This window comes from Triturus cristatus, chromosome 6, assembly GCF_964204655.1.
Source record: "Triturus cristatus chromosome 6, aTriCri1.1, whole genome shotgun sequence".
NCBI lineage: Eukaryota > Metazoa > Chordata > Amphibia > Caudata > Salamandridae > Triturus > Triturus cristatus.
Window position 1 is genome coordinate 163,918,578 of NC_140589.1, and position 19,727 is coordinate 163,938,304.

The 19,727-nt window shown below is 40.8% G+C and overlaps 1 protein-coding gene across 2 annotated transcripts in view; it reads left to right on the plus strand.

The window, feature by feature from the left end:
- BLK (BLK proto-oncogene, Src family tyrosine kinase) overlaps positions 1 to 9,448 on the plus strand; it is a 608,293-nt gene extending 598,845 nt beyond the window's left edge. For both annotated transcript variants that reach the window (XM_085610428.1, XM_085610427.1), the window contains one exon: positions 6,591 to 9,448. In XM_085610428.1, the coding sequence (XP_085466554.1) occupies positions 6,591 to 6,796 (206 nt within the window). In that variant the 3' untranslated portion in view covers positions 6,797 to 9,448. The remainder of the gene's footprint in view (positions 1 to 6,590) is intronic.
- Positions 9,449 to 19,727: the final 10,279 nt, after the last annotated feature.

Genomic DNA, 19,727 nt, shown 5'->3' on the forward strand with positions numbered 1-19,727 from the left:
GCTGGGTTATCTGCTTTGTTTATAGTGCTTCCTGTTGAGGTTTGATTGCTGTGAAATGAGCATCTAGGCAAGAACGGCCCTGGGGACCCCATCTCCTGGGGCCTGGCCATGACTTAAAGAGGGAGTGGGGCTTCATGCCCCCCCTCCCCGAGTCGATCCCTATGCTGGGGACCCCATAAGAAATTAGCAGAAAAAGGCGAAACAAAATGTCGGAACCGAGCAGAAAGAGGCAGAATAAAGGTGATCAAAGAGTAGAAAGAGGGAAGATCAAGGTGAGAAACCTGCAGAAAGAGGCAGGATAAAGGTGAGCAACGAGCAGAAAGGTCAGAAATGAGTAGAAAGAGGCAAAATAGAGGTTAGAAACTGGCAGAAAGAGTCCCCCAACAACCCTCAGCAGCCAAGAGGACTACATCCCCCAACCAATAGTATGCCAGGAGGTGGATTTGCAGAATGGTTGAGAAAGAGGGTGGGGCCTCCAGTGAGGTCTCAGCAATCCCACTGGGGGGGACTTACTGGTGGCAGAAATAGGAGATCTTGGCCCCTTAGACTCTCAGCAGACAAGGAGACTACATCACCCAACCAGTAATGCATCAGCAGGTACGTTTGCAGACTGATTGAGAAAGGGGGCGGGCCTTTGTGGTCTCAGCAATCCCGCTGTGGGAGACTTACTGGTGGTAACAATAGGGGTTCATGGCCCCCAGCCACTCTCAGCAGCTGCGCGTACTAGATACTCCAAATAGTAGTGTGCAAGGAGGTGTGTTTGCAGAGTGGTTGAGAAAGGGGGCGGACCTCCAATGAGGTTTAAACAGTCCCGTTTTGGGGGACTGACTGGTAGCAACAATAGTGCTTCTTGGCCCCCAGTGGCGCTCAGCAGCCAAGGGGACGTTATCCTCCTACCAGTAGTGTGCCAGGAGGTGTGTTTGCACAGGTGTTGACAAAGGGGGCGGGCCTTTCATGCCCCCTCAGCAATCCTGCTCTGGGGGACTTACTGGTGGTAACAGGAGGGGTTCTCGGCCCCTAACTACTCCCAGCAGTTTTTAAGTAACTCTGTGGAGTTTTGCGGAGTGAAAATCCACAAGCTCTGCCCAGGCCTAGCAGAAAGAGTAAAAATAAAGGTGAGCAAGGAGCAAAGAGAGGCAAAACAAAGGTTATAAGTGAACAGAAAAAGGCAGAAAATGAGCAGAACCCACTCTGGCACTCATGCACCACCTCATATAACGACTCAGACACTTACACACCCACTCAGACACCCACTCAGGTAGACACTCACAAACTTACTCACACACCTACTGAGACACTCATGTACTCACTCACACACTCACTCTAAAATGTTACAGGTTACAGTTACGAAATAACATTAAAAAAACGTAGAAATGCACTCAAGAAAACAAAGGTTACAGGCATGTTATTGTTAGGAAATAGAATTTCAAAAACTTTAGAAAATCACTGAAAAATCAAAGGTTACAGGGACGTTATAGTTAGGAAATAGAATTAAAAAAATGCTTTGGAAAATCACTGAAAAAACCAAAGGTTATAGGGATGTTTTAGTTAGGCTCAAATTTCATTCATACAAAACCAAAGAAATTCAGCAGTTTTAGTTAACTGAGCTAACTATAACATACGCCCTTGCAATGCACTGCTTATGACCTCACATATTACATCACTCATGACGTGGTCAGTGACATCATTGATGAAATCACTGATGACATCTCAAATGACATCAGTAATGACATCTCAAATGATGTCACTGATGACTTCATCCACAGAACCACTCACACACCCACTTAATTTCCTATACATCCCATACACCCACTCCCACTGAACCACTGACATGCCCATTCACAGACCTATACAAACACTTAGACACCTACTGATCCATAGAGCCACTCACACATCATCTCACCCATAGATGCACTTATGCAACCACTAACTCACATATACAGCCATTCATACACCTACTAACTGACCAATACAGGCACTTACGGAAACTTACACACCCACCCATACAGCCACTCACTCACACAGCTACTTACATACCTACTCACTCACCCTTACGGTCACTCATAGACCTACTCAATCACTCATACAGTTACTCATGCAGCCACTCACATACTCACACATACAATAGCATGTACTCACTCACCTATACAATCACTGGAACAAGCACATACTCTCCCATACAACCAAGCACACACCCATTTACTTACCCATACAGCCACTGACACACTCACTCACCCATTTACTCACTTACTCACCAATTAATGCTCTCATACAACCACTCACATACCCTTTAAGCCACCTATAAAGACACCATTTACAGCCACTGACACACCCGTACACTCACCCATACACTCATTCAGCATCTCATTCAACATTAAAGTCACTTACACACCCACTCACTCACCAATACAGATACTTACACAGTCACTGACTTACTCATATACTCACTGACACACCCACTCGCTCACCTGTGCAAAAACTCACAATCCCACTCACTCATGTATATAGTCTCTCACATAACCACTGACTCTTCTATACCCTACTTACACAGCTCAGGTAACTATAACTGCGGAATTTCTTTGGTTTTGTACGAACGAAAGCTGAGCCTAACTCTAAAGTCCCTGTAACCTTAGGTTTTTTAAGTGATATATACATATATATCACTGAAAAGAACAAAGGTTACAGGGACAATATAGTTAGGAATAAACATTTAATAAACTTTAGAAATTCACTGAAAAAACAAAGGTTACAGGGATGTTATAGTTAGGAATTAGCATATAAAAAAGCTTAGAAATTCACTGACAAAAAAAACAAAGGTTACAGGGATGTTATAGTTAGGCTCAGGTTTCACTCGTACAGAACCAGTGAAATTCAGCAGTTATGGTTCGCTGAGCTAGCTGTAACTCGCACCCATGCAATGCACTGCTTATGACATCTCATATTACATCACTCATGACATGGCACACTACTGGTTGAGGGAAGAATTTCACTTTAGCCCTGAGGCCTTTAGGAGTAAAGTGGAATTCATTCCCCAACCAGCAGGGTGCCAGGAGGCACATTTACAGAGTGGTGGATAAAGGAGACGTGGCCTTGAACTCCTCTCAGCAATCCTGCTGTCTGGGACTTACTGGAGGTAACAGGAGGGGTTCCTGGACCCCAAGGGCCCTCAGTATTCAAGGAGACTTCATCCCCCAACCACCACTGCGCAAGGAGGAGCGTTTGCAGACAGGTGGTGAAGGGGCGTACCCTCTGGCGACTTGGCAATTTTTTTTATTCGTGTATTTTTTAAGAGGGGGGGCTGTGTGCCCCCCCTTCCCTGGGCCATTTAGGCCCCAGGGACCCCATCACCCAGGGCTTCAGCTTTTCTTGTTATTTTTTTAAAATATACTTTATAGGGACGGGGCCCTAGCGGCCCCCCTCTTGCACCAATATTAGCCTGGGGGACCCTATCCCCTCGGGCCTGGCCACTTCTTTATTTTTTTTAATTGTAAAAAAGGCAGAGGGGCCCTCCTTGTGCCGATTTCAGCCCCAGAGACCCCATCTCCTGAGGTCACGTCATTTAAAATATTTTTTTAATTAATACTAGGGGAGAAGGCCCGCGCGGCCCCCTCTCCTCAGGCCAACTTGGGCACCTAGGGATCCCATCCTCTGGGGCCTGCACATTTAAAGTGGGTGCCTCCAGGGCACCCACTCACCACAGGGACCGCAGGGAGAGTCTGAAAGCACTTTGCGTTCCAAACTGGCTCCCTGCCTCCGGCAGGAGCCTGCATGGCTTTTAAACATGTGTGTTAAAGCAAATTGTGCTGTACTTTGAGCAAGCAAGAGCAAAATGCTCTCGCTTGCTTAAAGTGGAGCACTGTTTGCTATGGCTTGACGAGACCAGTGCCCCCGCCAAGCCATAGAAACCTGCAATGTCCCAGGGCCATCGAGGGATCTATGAGGGGGGCAACCGATGTTAATTTAGCCTCACAAGGTGGAGGTCCTTAGGGCTGCAGTGGGCCACGCGCCCCCCCCCCCAATTTATATTTACGAAGCCTCAGGGAGGTGGCATCCCCGGGGCTGCGGGGGGTCCCCTGGCAGCAGGGAAGGCCTCCCCACTGTTTAAAAAAAATATTTACAAATGCCCCCTGGACCTGTCCCACGCAGTGGCCTATATTTAGAGAAGCACGGGATTGATGATTTAGACAAGAAGGCATAGACTTAACATGAGTTTTAGATGGATCTTGTTCTATCATATTAGGCCATATAGTGGAAATTTGAGTGCGAGTAGTTTATGGGTGAATGCTAGGAATTTATGAATGTACGAGTAGGGACTGTAGAGGTTAATATGTAAGCCATTTGGTGCCTGCCCATTCAGGGCTTCATTGAATTCATACAATTGAAAGATAAATGGCACATGAATATATTGTATGAAACAACCCCTACTCGCTATGCAAATATGTAAGACGTTTTACCCCATTCCGAACTCGAATAATACATCTATCTTGAATGGTATTAGCTTGTGCTTAAAATCAATGTGTACGACTATAATGATAAATGTTTTGGCATATAGAGCATTTTATAACCAATAATGTATTATCGATGTATTAACTCAAATAGTAAATGAAGTATTATATGGTGGACAATGATATCAAACACGATCGCGCTTTTGAGCATGTTAAGATGGCCGCGACCAAACTGAGAATTATATGTGAATATGAGTCCGTCCTTTGCTGAAATGAAAAATATTACGCTTATATTGGTGAAAAAACGTGCAGCACGCTGACATTGACAAAGGACGTCATGGCCGAAATGCATTTTCCAGCCACGGTGAACATATGAAATAAAACTACGAATTCAATTAAACTTGTGTGGGCACTACGAACTTTGTGGGAGCAAAGTATTTGGAAACTATATATATATATATATCTATATCTATCTATATATATATAGATAGATCGATATAGATATACATATATATCTTTATTTAAATTAAATAAATTATTAAAACTATTTATTTAACATATCAATTTTAACTTATTAGCTATTTTAAATAAATTACTTTAAAATCAATATTTATTAAAAACAGCAGATTTGCTTTTTTTGATTAATATTCTTTTTCATAATATTTTTGACACAATATTCTTGACATTTCTATTTTAAATATAGAACCACCTATATATCTATATTTTGTGGTTTTGGAAAGTCACCTGAGCCCCCTGAACTGACCCAATACTGAAAAGCTGCATTAAAGTCTGCAATTATGTTCAAATTCAGTAAAATAGAATATTGGTGGCACTACAGCAACAAAACACAGGACCACTACTCATAGTGAAGTATCTACAGTCCCAGATGAAGAACCTGTGTAATCTTCCTCCTTTAGTTATCCGAACAGGACATAGGAGCACATGCATCAAGCCTTTTCAAGTTCGCAAACAGGGTGATTCGCAGAATCGTCCCGTTTGCGAATGGAAAAAGGCTTTTTCCTATGCATGTAGGTTTTGGCATTCGTAATTTAGGTAATTGCAATTTTTTGTGATTACCTAATTTGCAAATGCAATTAGGGAATCGCAATTTGCGATTCCCTAATGCCAATGCATGTAGCCTTTCCTAAATGCGAACTGTGCATTTAGGAAAAGCTAATTACCATCAACTTCAAGTTGATGTCAATATGTGCTTGCTTTGAAAAATGCTAAGTGCCATGTAGTGCACAAGGGCATGTGTGTGCTTTACACGTGCACACTTAGCTTTTTTGTGGGGTGCTTCAGGGGGGCCTTAGGCCCCCGGGCACCCTTGGATTTGCATTTGCTATTTGTGATTACCAATTTGGTTATCGCAATTAGCGAATCCAATACAATTCATTCCTATGGGCCTCCAGGCCCATATTAATGAATGGAGTTACATTACCTAATAGCAATTTGCTATTTCCGAATCGCTGTTAGATAATGGCAAGATTCCTACATGCCTAGCATTTTGCGATTCACAAATAGTGAATCTGTAAAATTCACTATTTGGGAATCACAAAATGCGGGCTTGATGCATGTGCCCCATAGTTCCTATAAAACACTGCATACTGTATTCCATCATGAAATGCAAATGGATGGGGGTCTTTCAACCTACGCAATCCACTGCCCACATTTACTTTGCTTCCTTCAATTCACTACTGAGTTGCTGCATACCAAATCTGGCCGAACTTCAAACAAAATGAATATATTACTTACAAGCCTCTTCGTATTTTAAATTGAATTCAAATAAAGAATATAAAATTATTAAAAAAAGAAGTAAAAAATAGAATACCAAGCGCAATAATTAAACAGCTTCATTCAGGGTTGATTGAAGTGTGACATGTTCATGAAAAGGATTATAAATATTTCATCAGAAAATGGGTTCACCTGGAATAATGTATGCCCACTTTAATTGACCATTCCCAGTTTGCTTCTGATGTCATCTATATGATCAAACATAACACCTTTCATTTACTACTAGAGTCTCCCAACGTTGGAATTTCAGGGTTTTATCTTGGACTCTAAATCAAATATTTCTGCTTTGTTTTATATTCTGTATTTGATGTTTGCATCTGATTACATTGAGGTGTTTACCATTCATTGCAGGTATGACTAACCCGGAAGTGATAAGACATCTAGACGCTGGTTATCGGATGCCTTGCCCTGAGAAATGCCCACCAGAACTCTATGAGATCATGATGAGATGCTGGAGGATAAAGCCAGAAGACAGACCGACATTTAGATGCTTGCAGGAAATTCTTGATGACTATTACACAGCCACGGAAAAGCAATATGAGGAGGAACCTAAATGACAATTTGGTCAGTTGCAAAGTTTGAGAAGAACTGAGAAAAGAAGTGGACAAAACAGCAGCACAATATTTTCTATTGAGATCATGCTTGTTGCTTCTTTGCACTTGTGATCTCTACCTAACTGGCCTGACTTCCCCATATTTGCAACAAGAACTCGGATAGTTGGTGGCACTTTTTGCCTCGAGCCAATATATTTTCATGTCCTAGGTGACTGCCATTGAATGTTTATGGTCTTACTAATGTGACCATACAGAGGCAAGCACAATAAGATGTGGTGGCTGAGAACATTTACATGCTTGCACTGAAATAGAGAACATTGTGCATAAACGGAATGCAGAGATAAACTGGTTTAGAAAATAACATCTCATTGCACTGGAAACAAAACAAGCAATAATTATTATGCAAAAAAAACCGGGAGAGCTTTTTTTTTTATATGAATACCTAATTGCTGTTTTGATTTATGTCATGTTGTGTTAAATCACGTTATAACGTGCCAGATGGCAACTGAGGGACCCTTCTCAGTGCCTTCAATCAGTGATTTGTGCTCCATGAAATGGGGTGGAGCTAGTTCCAGAAGTTTGGAAACTTGTGCTGACAGAGCCCACTCCTCATATCGTGTTCTGAATGTGAGAAAACTGAAGTTGGAATGTGCTTCCCAATGATGCAGACAGAACATAAGCGGTATCCAAATAAAGAGACTAATGCCAGAAAACAGACAGGTCTTCAAATGCTGTCTTAACAAACAATTATAGTTTTTAAACCAAAGGTATACTCATTCCATATTAAAGGAATTAGATGAAAGCAAGTGTGAAGTTGGCCCTTACTATATCAACCTAAAATCACAAATATGCCATATAATATTTTCAGTGAAATTCTATTGTTTTTTTCATTTACAGTTTTGTGACCCAATATCATTCTCTCAGATGAGCAATAAGCTGGATGGCTAGAATGATAGGTTCCTATGTCTCAGAGACGTGTACGAAACAGGTTTTTTGAGTTGTTGGCTGTAAAGCTTTACATAGACAAACATTGTCAAACTGAGTTCTTCTGAGCTATCTCTGTCATTGTTATATGGAAAACATGGTTGTTGACATGCATGACTAGTAGGTTAGGTTAAGTTTTGTTCTCTTAGCGTATGTTCGAAGGAAAACTTTCGAGCGATCCATTGATAGAATACATCAACATGAAAGAATGAGGAACATGACATTGATATAAATTACCTATTTATACACAGATCTTTAACCTGTCAGCATCACCCACACATGCTCATAGAGAGCTGTGCTTGGTCTGTGCCAAACATTTAATGTACCTATACAATTCTATTGCTTCCTAAATGGGTCTTAGTCGTACTGTAGAAAAAGTATTTTTTTCTTTTTTTCAGATTGCTTACCAGCAAACAGAAGAAGAACTGGATTAGTAGACCACATAACATATATAATTGAGTCCACAAAGAAAGGAAAGCTAGAAAGAAGTTATGAATGGCCAACATGAGAAAATACAGTGTTGCAGCATGGAATATACTGCAAATCATAGAATGGTTGCATAAAAATATCTGAATATATAAATGGTAGTTATGTATATGCTATAGGATACATTTGTCTGTATGAGTCCAGGAACCTGAGTGCCTTATGATTGGAAAAGGGCTTATTTTATTTTTTATATTAGCATGGATCCTATAGACTTTTTTTTAACAATTCCCCGTACAGAATATTCATGGCCTAGAAAACAAGATCAAAGAGTTTATCTCAGACTATAACTCATCATGAGTTATGCAAAAAAACGTATGCAAGGCATATAAATTGGAGGCTATGAATTCCCAACCAAGATGATATGTTATTTAGCTGCAAAATGTTATTGAGTATGATTTTTAGTTTACCCATATCTTCATGAACAATAATGTAATGACAAACAAAATACTTTAAGTAGCTAAGGCTGAAGAAGATTAATACATGTATCAAGTGCAAAAAGAGATAAATAAACACAGATGATTGCTTTGTGTGGAAAAACGCACATAAGGGAAAATACAAAACTTCCATTATTTTTACAGAAATTTAGAAATCCTTCATGCAAACTGTAAATCTTTTTATAAATGAGACACAAGACTTGGTCTCATATTGTAACACAGTAGTGATAAACTCTCAAGTGATAGATGATCCTGGCAAAAGGTTTAAGAGCTAACTTGTGTCATGGGATGGTATTCCAGCAGTTAAAGCCACTTTATAAATAGAGTTGATAAATATCATTATTGTGTTATTATAATGTGAAGGGATTTTGTTTGATATACTGTATGAAATCCACATGTAAGGATATCAAAAGTAAAAATGTTCTAGAGTAGTTTTGAAGGATATTTAATGAAAAAGTATTTAGTGAAATTTTTAGGATTTCAGAAAAATAATATTGCCATTTACAAAACCAAATATCTTAGTATGTATGCTGGACAGAGAAAAACGGTACATGAATTGATAAAATGATACTTTCCAGGAAACAAGTTGAAAATAGTATGTATTATTGAAAAATGAATACTTGATTATTTGAAAATATCCGACTATAAAAGTTGATACATGGTCCACACAGGAGAGATTGGCACCAACTGGACATTTGTTATGATTTAGATAACTGGTGGCACTGTCAAAATTGAATAAAATTGGGTAAATATTAAAGAGCTGTTTAAGAGCATTAATAAAATGTGCAATATATAATGCAGGAGCTTTATTTTATATTGTATGATAATAAAAACAAAACATACATTTGACAATCGGTTGAAATCCATTCTTGGATTTCTAAGTGTGAGCTAGGCAACATAGAAATCAACCATCTAAAATATGTAAAATGGGAAATCTGTCCGCTGTCATCCAAAGTGCAATAGCTGTTTAAAATCAACATGCTGCTTGTAAGAAATCAGGTTATTGGTTGAGGGGGGTGGAAGCCCCACTTAGTCAACAACCACAATCCTTGTTAGAGTGAACCACAAAAGTCGCTAGTGATTAACCCTCTGGCAGCTTGGTTCAAAAGCAGTTAGATTTAACTTAAAGGCAAAATGTAAAGTTTGTGTGCAGCACACAACCAGTAATAAAGTGCTAAACACAACACAAGAAAAATCCTGAACCAATTTAGAAAAATAGAGAGAATTATTTTCAATATAACTAATTAGATCCAATCAGTAGAAGTGGAGATATGCAATTAAAAAGGTTTAGGTAAGTATAGTGCTAAAAAGCACAAATTGCTACTCGTGGTCATCTGGTCATGCTATTCTTGGGGAAAGTCACAAGTTTAGGGTGACAGTAAGGGAGCATGGATGGTATACAGGGACCAGGTTAGTCCCGCTGAAAAAGTTACCTTCTCAAAGTCTGGCGTGAATAGTCCAGTTCATGGCAGAGGACTATTGCTGCTGTAGTGCAGATCTCATGCTGCCAGTCATCACTGGCAGTCGTTGTCGCCCAAAGAGTTGGGTTCACCAGACCTTCTAATTGGCAGTTGTCGCAGTTGGCAGAGTGCCGACGCGAACAGTCCGGTTTGTGGTCAGGAAGAGCTCAAAACTTCAAGATTACTCTAATATCAGTCTTGAGTCCAGGACCTGGGAAGGAACCTCTTAGGGATCAGGGACTGACTCCAGCAGAGGCAAACAGGTTTCAGGCAAGCCCAGTTGCAGGTCCAGGCAGATCTAGTTGCAGCAGGTCATCTAGGTAGTTGCAGGGAGGTCTTTGGAGATTATTGTGTCCCTGTAGCTCAAAAGAGAAGATCAGCATATTGACCCTTGGAGTCACTCAGGTAGCCTTGGATCAAAGGAGCAGGCCCAATCTTCCTTTTCAGAGCACAGGCCAGGCCACAAGCATCCAGGCAGATGGGGAACAAGGCAAGCCTCGAGCAGTAGCACTGTCCTCTGGGAGCAGCATTGCGGTCCTCTGGTGAAAAAAGGAGGGCCTCAAGTAGCTGGGCAGTCCTCTGGGGAGCAAGGCAGTCCTTCTTCTGTAATGTCTGCAGGTTCAGGAGTGTACTGAAGAGTTTGTCTGAGGGTCCAATATTTATGCCTTGTGCCAGCCTTTAAAGTGGGAGAATTTTCCAGGCTATCCCCACATCTGGTTCTGGAAAGTTCCTTCCTTCCCATGTCAAGACTCAAAGAAGCCTAAATTCACAAAAGACTAGCGGTAGTTCGCTTATCATGCAAGGGAAGCCCCTTAAATCTGCAAGTGGGGCAGGGAACAGCTCCGCCAACAACCATCCGACCAGGAATGACCCACCCTCCCCACACCTAATGCCTATTGTCTTACTGTCTGGGAGGAGTACACAAAGTCTAACAGCAGGGGCATGTGAGCCAGGGCACTGGCACCAGGCAACAAATGGTTGGGACAAGAAAACGCTAACTTTCTAAAAGTGACATTTTTAGAATTGTGACGTAAAGAGGATTTAAAATCACAATTCGTTTGAGACCAAACATGATATTTCTAACTCTTCTCATTTTAGCACTTATTAAAAGTAATATGATAACCCAGAGCTTCCATTATGGTGACATATGTATTAATAAGAAACATTTAGGCCTGGAAAAAGGTTTCTTTTGTCAGGTCACATTGGCAGTTTAAAATTGCACAACGGTCTGCAATGACACTTATGAAATATGTTTGAAGGGCTACTTTAGTGGGTGGCACAATGAGTGCTGCAGGCCCACTAATAGGGGCTTATTTACAAGCTTCTTGCGCCGCCGGTACGTCACTTTTTCCCATATTAAAAGTGATGCACCGGCGGTGCAAGGAGCTTGTAAATAAGCCCCATAGTGTTTAGTTTATAGGCACTTGGTACATTCAGTACCATATACTATGGACTTACAAGTAAGCTAAGTGTGCAATCAGGTTTAGGCAAATGTTACCATGTTTAGGAAGCGACCAAAAGTACTTTGGCACTGGGTAGCAGTAGTAAAGTACGTAGAGTACTAATAAAAACAAAAACAAATTTCAGAATACAGGAGGGGTGAAGGCAAAAAGTCTGGGGGAAGACCACATCAAGCATGTCAGATCTAACACTGCTACTTTCAAACTTCCATGGAGGGATATCCTAAAACCAGGGAGAAAAGTATCTGCAGGGGAAGCATGCTCCAAAGGAATAATTGTGTATTGCTGAAATCCCTACAAGCCTGTCAAGTTAAACAAAAATACTCTGAGGACTTCAGAACATAGTTTGGCAGTGTGAAGGGAGGAATGAGAAGCAATTTTTCTATTTTGGATACTATTTAGTGATGTTTCTCTGACATTCAACAGTGGAAACTCATGTTCCTAACTGTAACCTGTACTTCAGTCACCAGAAAATAATATACATCAAGCAAAATTTCCCTTGGGTGCAAGTTCCATGATTGCCATGATTATCTGTATAACTCATTGGAATTTACAGCTCTACTAACTTGAAACTTGAGTTGATTAACTTTCTGTGGCTGCACTTGACAGGCTGGGTTTGCATGAACTGTTTAACAGGTTGCGATTTTCCATTGCACCTAATCTCAGTGTCTTTTTTCAGAGTTGTAAACAATTCCCTCTATATTACCTTTAAGTAGTCACTCCATTCCTGGTCACTACTCACATCTTCAAGTTTTATTATTTCACTTTCCATTTTTGTCCTCACCTTATTGGCGAAAGGCTAAACATACTCAACTTTGTTTTCTTTTCTCCATATGTGAAACACACCAGCCTCTCACTATTTGCTTTTATATTTCTGTTCTGAAGCTTGTCAATAGTTTTTTAAAACTTCAGTTTTCAAAATGGGGCCTTATGTGGCATTATAAAAAGGATTTGATTCTCCAATATATACTTGATTTATTTAACACATTTGTAGCATTCTAAATTCCTCAGTACTTGCAGGGTCTAAGTTCTGTGCAAGATGGCAATTACAAGGCTTTTGGAACTAGCCAGGCTTTGTAAACTCTTGAATTCTTCTTGTATTTCTTTCCTTTTTTCATCGTTGTTTGCTGCTTTTTCTTTTATTGTTTCTTCAGCAAATTTGAAAACGCTAAATATTCCAACTTGCGGATCATGTATAAGGATACTAAAAATTATCTGTTCCAAAACTGACATCTGAAATGCCTCTTAAGTAAGCTATTCCACCATTAACCTCTATGTATTTTTACTTACCCACAGCACCCAACACTAACACAGCAGAACATTACACACAACTCTCGGCACTATCATGAATACATCAGGCCTAAAAAACATTTAGTTGGCTAAGGGTTTGCTACCGGAACTGTACATTGATGCATCCTATTTTTACACCTTCATATACTTGGTGACAGACTTTTTATATACAAATTATATTAGAATGGAAGATTCAGAAGGAATTGAATGAGGGTGTGCAGGATGAGATTAAACTGATGTTATAAATTGAAATAAAGACATTTGTTAGGATCTAGTCAGAGCAATCATGGGAAAGCGAAGTAGAAGAAGGATGCCTCAGATAAGAAATGTTGGTCTTTCTCAAACAAGAAAGTGAAAGAGAAGAAGAAGTCCAAATGGGTACATGTTTTAGAAAGATAAAACATTTGTGAAATGATGAAAGCAATGATGCATGTTACATAATACTCAAAGACGGAGGTTGTAGCATACGAACGAGTGACTCTTGCATTACCAAATGTAAAGTTGTCCTTAGTGGCTCAAATAAAATGTAAGTGATGTGGGGACATTAGAATGGTACAAGGATGATGGATATGAGTTTCCTTCGTTTTGACCTTTGAGAGGAAATGATCAAACAAATGTAATGATGATGAGCTGGTCAAGAACACTTTGCAAGATTTTATGAAGTATCCTCTGGGATGGATATGTTTTTTCCTAATGTAATCCAACATCCTTCCAATGCTAACTGATGACCCAAGTAACATCTGAGCGATTACAGCAAAGAGTAGATGCGTAGGTCTTTAGATAAGGATACAAGAGTTATAATGAGGACTAAATGCTCTAGGCCAGTCATTGAGAAAAATGTTTTTTTTAAGGTTGTCATAGATTCATATAAGGGTACAGAAAGATCTCTAAAACAATGCCAGCCTAAACTACTGGACATAATTGGGTCATTGACTTATATTCGGGGTATGACGAATGAAGTACATTTGAAGGGTGTTCTTTAACTCCAGAGAGACAAAGGTGCCTAGTCAGAAATCTGAACTTCCATATGAGTAAATCTACACGTATAAATGTACTCTTACCCTTTGTAGTAAAATTACTACTTTTGACTATTCACCATTTACCAATGTACATTTACTACAAAGTATAGACTTACATGTCTCCACCCCGTGAATTCAGGAGTGGAGCCTAATTTACAAGTGTTAGTTTTCTACTAGTAACTTTTCAAATATAGGTGGAGATCTCCACCACTGGGTATAAAGAAAAGTAAAAAGGTAAATTAATTAATAAACAAATTACAAAAAATAGATTTTTATGTTGTGTTGATAAAACTTATTTGCATATATTTATTTTAAATATAGAAATAAGTTTTAAAAAATGATGCAGCATTATTAACTTAATTTTGAATTAAATACTTAATTAATTTCATTATATTAAATAAAATTACAATTACATATTGAATATTTAAATAAAAAAACAAGTGCAAAATGCTTATATTTATGTATTACCCAGTACACATTAATAAAAGGCATGTAAAAACTTAATTAATTCTTTTCTTTTTAAATAAATAAAACTTACACTTGTATTTGTTTTTATTAAACAAAGTTATTAAAATATTTTCTATTAAAATAAGTGCTGGCTTAAAAAGGGCATCTCACACCAAAATGCATTGCCATTAGCTCTAAATACATAACTTAGTCTCCTCGCACGTGTACTTAATGTTATAGTGAGGTGAGAATTTCAATGATAAATTAACTTTTTAAATAACAATAAAACCACTGATATTCACCATTTATAGCTATCTCAAGTAACTATAACTCATGCAAGTGTTGCAGTGATATTAATAATGATGTTATAGACGATGTCATATGCAAGTAATTAGCAGTGCAAGTTGAGAGCGCAAGTTACCATACCTTACTTACCTTAGTTATGTCAAACTGGTGAATTTCAGTGGTTTTCTATGTTTGAAATGTTATGTTGTCATTGAAGTTTTAACCTAACTATAATGTTTCTGCTGGACCGAACATCCTTGGCCTAGTTTTCTCCCAACGTTTTACATTCCATCCTCCTGCTGACTTCATTTTTGCTGGCTTTTGGACTCTTTGCACTTTACCACTGATAACCTGTGCTAAAGTGCTTGTGCTCTCTTCTTTAAATATGATAAAATTGATTACACCCTATTGGCACATTAAGAGCCTCATTTACAATGATTTGGCGTAGGGCAACACAGCAAGTCTTTTTGCTGCACTGCCTACTGCCAAATCGAAAGGGCAGGAATACACAGTGTTTACGAGATGCAGTGCATTCCTGTCCTTTAAGCTGGTGCACAATATGGTGCCTAGCACCAACACAGGCACCCTGGCGCCATAGGGCAAGTGCAAGGGTGTCTGCATTGTTGGCAGGATTGTTTTGTGCAGGAAGATATACCTTCCTGCACAAAACAAATTCATGAAGGCAAAATGAATTTTAATCTGCGAGCCCACTCGTCTCAATTAAAACCAGAATAGGGATACCGCCGATTATAATGGTCGGAGGTGTCTATATGTGTGTAGTCATGGTCAACATGTTTCTTCCCTATGTGTGTAAATCACTGCATTTCTTCAGGACTTATCTTGATGCACTATCTACATGGGTGTTTGGTTATGGAAAATGAACCAATCACTCTGATGACCTTTCAATGAGGTACCTTAATAAAAAACAAATCATTGGGCCAACCTAATGAGATTCAAAACAGATAGAGAAAAACAACGGTACATGAATAAGGTATATACATATAGTAATAATGCCTACAGATTGAAATTAAAAACATGCCACAAACACATGCACAAGTGGTTAGTGCAACTCAAGACGTGCATGGCCAGACAAACATAATAAGCAGACTTGTGGCACACGACACATATTCAAAACATACTGGTGTCATTGGTGGTAGCCAACCACCGAAGGAAATGGCCCGATAGAACTCACCCAATTCGGGTTTAAGTCACCCCTCATCAATAGTTAGGCAGAGCAACGATTGTTACAAAAGTTAATGTCATGCTGGTTTTGAGGAGAGAAAGAGGGAAGATAAAAACACGATGGGTATATGCAAAGATGGAAGGCTGCCCAAGGATGAACATCCTGTCAAAGTGGCATAGGTCTCTGGTGCCAAAGGAGGGGGAACGGGGAGATAAGCCTCTTAATTTACTTGCAAGTCCCTAGTGAAGTGGTCCAACATATACCCAGGGTCTGTAAATAAAGCGCTACTAGTAAGGCTGCAGCGTTAATTGTGCCACCCACTTAGGCAGCCTTTTAAACATGTCTCAGGTCTGCCATTGCAGCCTGTGTGTGCAGTTTTAAGCTGCCAATTCAACCTGCATGGCGTTGGCCTTCCTTTTTAACACATATATGTCATCCCTAGAGTAGGACTTAAAGAGCTCAGAGGGGAGGGTACAATACATTTAAAAAGTTGGACATGTACTTATAAGTTTTACGTCTTGATAGCGAAAAACTCTTAAATTCATTTTTCACTATTGCAAGACGACCTCTCCCATAAGATAACATTGGGTTACCTTATTACACTTAATAAGTGCTATCTTTAAATATGGAGTTTAGTGGCTAAAGAATGGTGATTTAAAACCCTCTTTAATGGTAAAGTTGGATTTTAAGACACAATTCTGAAAATACAATTTTTAGAAAGTTGTCATTTTTTTGTCCTTACTATTTGGTAATTGCAGCCTGCATCCTGGGTCACATGCAAAGATGTAGCTGGCAGTTGGTATTTGTGTATTGCTCCCAGACTGTAATACAAAGGGGGAATAGGTGTTGGTAGGATGGACCATCTCTGACTTGATGGGGAGAGGAGTTGCAACCTACCATAGTTAAATATTACAAAGGCTCTGCTTGAGCACACTCACAAAGGTTTTGGCAGTAGTCTTTTTTGCCCCCAGACAAACTGGGGTATGGCAGGAAGGCAGGAAATTCCAAGCACCTCTGGGGTTTTAAACCTCCAGAACCTTCTCCTACTTCAAAGCTGGCACCATGTACACATATTGGACCCTGAGACCCAACTCTTCCGCACACCTCTGGACCTTTGGTAAAAGGACTGCTACTTTGTTGCCCGGCTGCCTGCGTGAGATGTCCTGGACCTGCACATTGAACCCAGGACCACCAGAGTGACTTCAAGGGCTAGTCGACTGGCAACCTGGGAAGAGCCTCAGGGACAGAAAAGGCACTAACCAACTTGAGACCAGCACCTGGACTCTGTCTGCTGGGAGTCCTACCCTTCAAGTGGTGCCACCCCATTCCTGGACCTTTGGAAGTGGGCCTGAAGGTGCTCTGCTAGTCCACATGTAGTTCTATGAGCTGAACCATAACAGCATGACGCATCTTCTAGTAGATTCATCAGAACCACTACTGCGTGATGCAACCCAATGCAGGACCTCACCTCAAAGTCCGCAGCTTCATCGGAACTGCTGTGCACGATGCTTCCTCAACGCATGATTTTGCAACACTAAGCAACCAGGATTTAAGGTACTTTGTTCAGCAGGCCTAGCTTGGTCCCTGTATCCATCGCGGTTGGCCTGAACTTGTGACAATTGGCCCTTTGTGCTTTTAGGCACTATTTTCACTCAATCTTTAAAATTGCATATCTCTAGTTCTACAGATTGGATTTTTGTCATTTTAGCCTCAATTTAATACATTTTACTCTCTTTTACTAAATTGGTGAGAGATTTTTCTTGTGTTCTGCTTTCACTTTATTACTTCTTGAAATGCTGCATGAGTACTTTACACGGTGCCTGACTGCTTTGTGCCAAGCTACTAAAGGGTTGAGCACAGGTTAATTTTGGGTTTGCTTGTATTTCACCTGAAAAGAATTGTGGTAGCTGCTTGAGTAGGGTTTCACTGTCCTCAACCAGTAACCCAATTTTCTTCATTGGTGTTCAGCTTTGAGGTTTGGACTTGTGTTTGTGCAGGACCATACAGTAATTTTGTGTTACATTAAAAACCCAAATAAATAATATAACAAATCAAGTTATTTTTTTAATTCTCCTTGATTAGCTCTTTTGCTTTTTTCCAAATTTACTCTCATTCTACCTGACTGCATGTGACCCTACCTGCAGAAATAATGGAATTCAAGCTCATCAACCTAGAGAGCTTCACTGTGGTTGAGCTCAAGCAGTTCAGTGAGAAATGGGGACTTCCAACCAAGAAAGGCACCAAGAAGTTGGAACTTCAGAAATCTCTCAGGGCCTAGGCTCACCACTTGCTGACAGTGGCAGAGGATGGGAATGAGGAAGATGACATGGAGGAGCAAAAACAGGGCCTGTATGAAAGCCCAGAGATGCAGCACTCACGGGAGGGGGATGACTTGTCTCCTGAGATGGAACTCCCTGCCAGAGTGGAGAGCAGTGTGTCTTCAGACGGCCTTTTCCCAGAGGGTCTGGCAGACAAGAAGGTTGAAATGGAGAGGGCCAAATTCAGGATGGAGGAAACAGCTGCCCAGAGAGCCATGGAGTAAACAAAACTGTTCATGGAAGAAAGAAGACTAGCCCATGAGCTAAATCTCAAAGAACTGGACATCAGAGCCAAAAAAGCAGAGTCCAGAATTGATGGTGACAGCACACCCACAGTGCCTTCTGGAGACAAGAGGAACCACATTCCGAGGATCTGGTGCTAAACTTTGTTGTGGGGGATGGCATCGGCAAGTGGTTTGAAGCCTATGCGGTTGCTCTGGAGGCGCATGCGGTCCCTGAGGAGAATGGAGGGGCAGTCTCTGGAGGAACATATCTAGTGAAGGGAGGGATGCCCTGCTATCCCTAGGGAAGACGGACAGGATGAGTTCCCCCTCATCCCCCCTTAAAGGTCGCCTATGTGGATTGTGGGAATTTGTTTTGAAAGGCACAGGATGGTTGGGTGAAGGGAAGTGAAGTAAAAGATTACCTGGGGCTGTACAATTTGATGGAAAGATGGCACATGTTCCGTCTTTGTTTTGCAGAGCTGCACCAAACCATGATTGATAGCAAGCTCACTGGCCCCTGAGCGCTTGCCAAGGAGGTTGATTGCTGGCTCAGCACCAGGGTCCACAAGAAGGTATCTGGGTGGGATCAACACAAGGGTGGGCAGGATCCCCATCGGAAGAAGGCAGGGGAGATAAAAATAAAACAAGGAGTTCTTTAAAGGTCCCCAAAAAGTTCCACAGGGTTGGATTCCCAATCTCCACCTGAGCAGAAGAATAGGTTTGTTGATCACAAGTCCTTAGGGTAGTTCAACCCCAGGTGTTAGTAGTGCCATCCGGTTGGGCACTTCAAGGGTGATGCCAAGTGCCCAAGACGGTGCAGCTCCTCCATTGGTGAGCAGACACGGGGGCTGGATAATGATGAGGAGATTGCTTCAGTCAGTATGGGGGTTAGTGCAGAGGTTACCCTAATGTCCCTGGGTGACTGAGATATGGTGCCAAAGGCCCACGTTCCTAGCAACACTAAAACGTACAGGCAGTGGGTCACCATCAATCAGGTGTCAGCATGACAACCTTCAGGGGTCATCTATTGTCTTGAGAGCAGGAAGTCCCTAATGTATTCCACCAGGTTGTGTTAGCTGACAACCATGAGAGTCACTATCCAGTACCTCTGGTTCCCTTTGAATGACTGGGTCTTCAGGTTCCTTGAGGGTAGCTGTCAGTCTGTCCATGAATGTGGATACCTGTGGATTGTCTGCTAAGTAATGATATGGAGCACACCATCTCAAAAGAGGTGGAGCTCCGCTTCCACTTGGAGATGTTGGGATTCCCTGAGTGGTTGTGCCTGACCACACGCTCCATGGCCACCAAAGAGGGTATTCAAGAGGTCCTGGAGCCTAAAAGAAT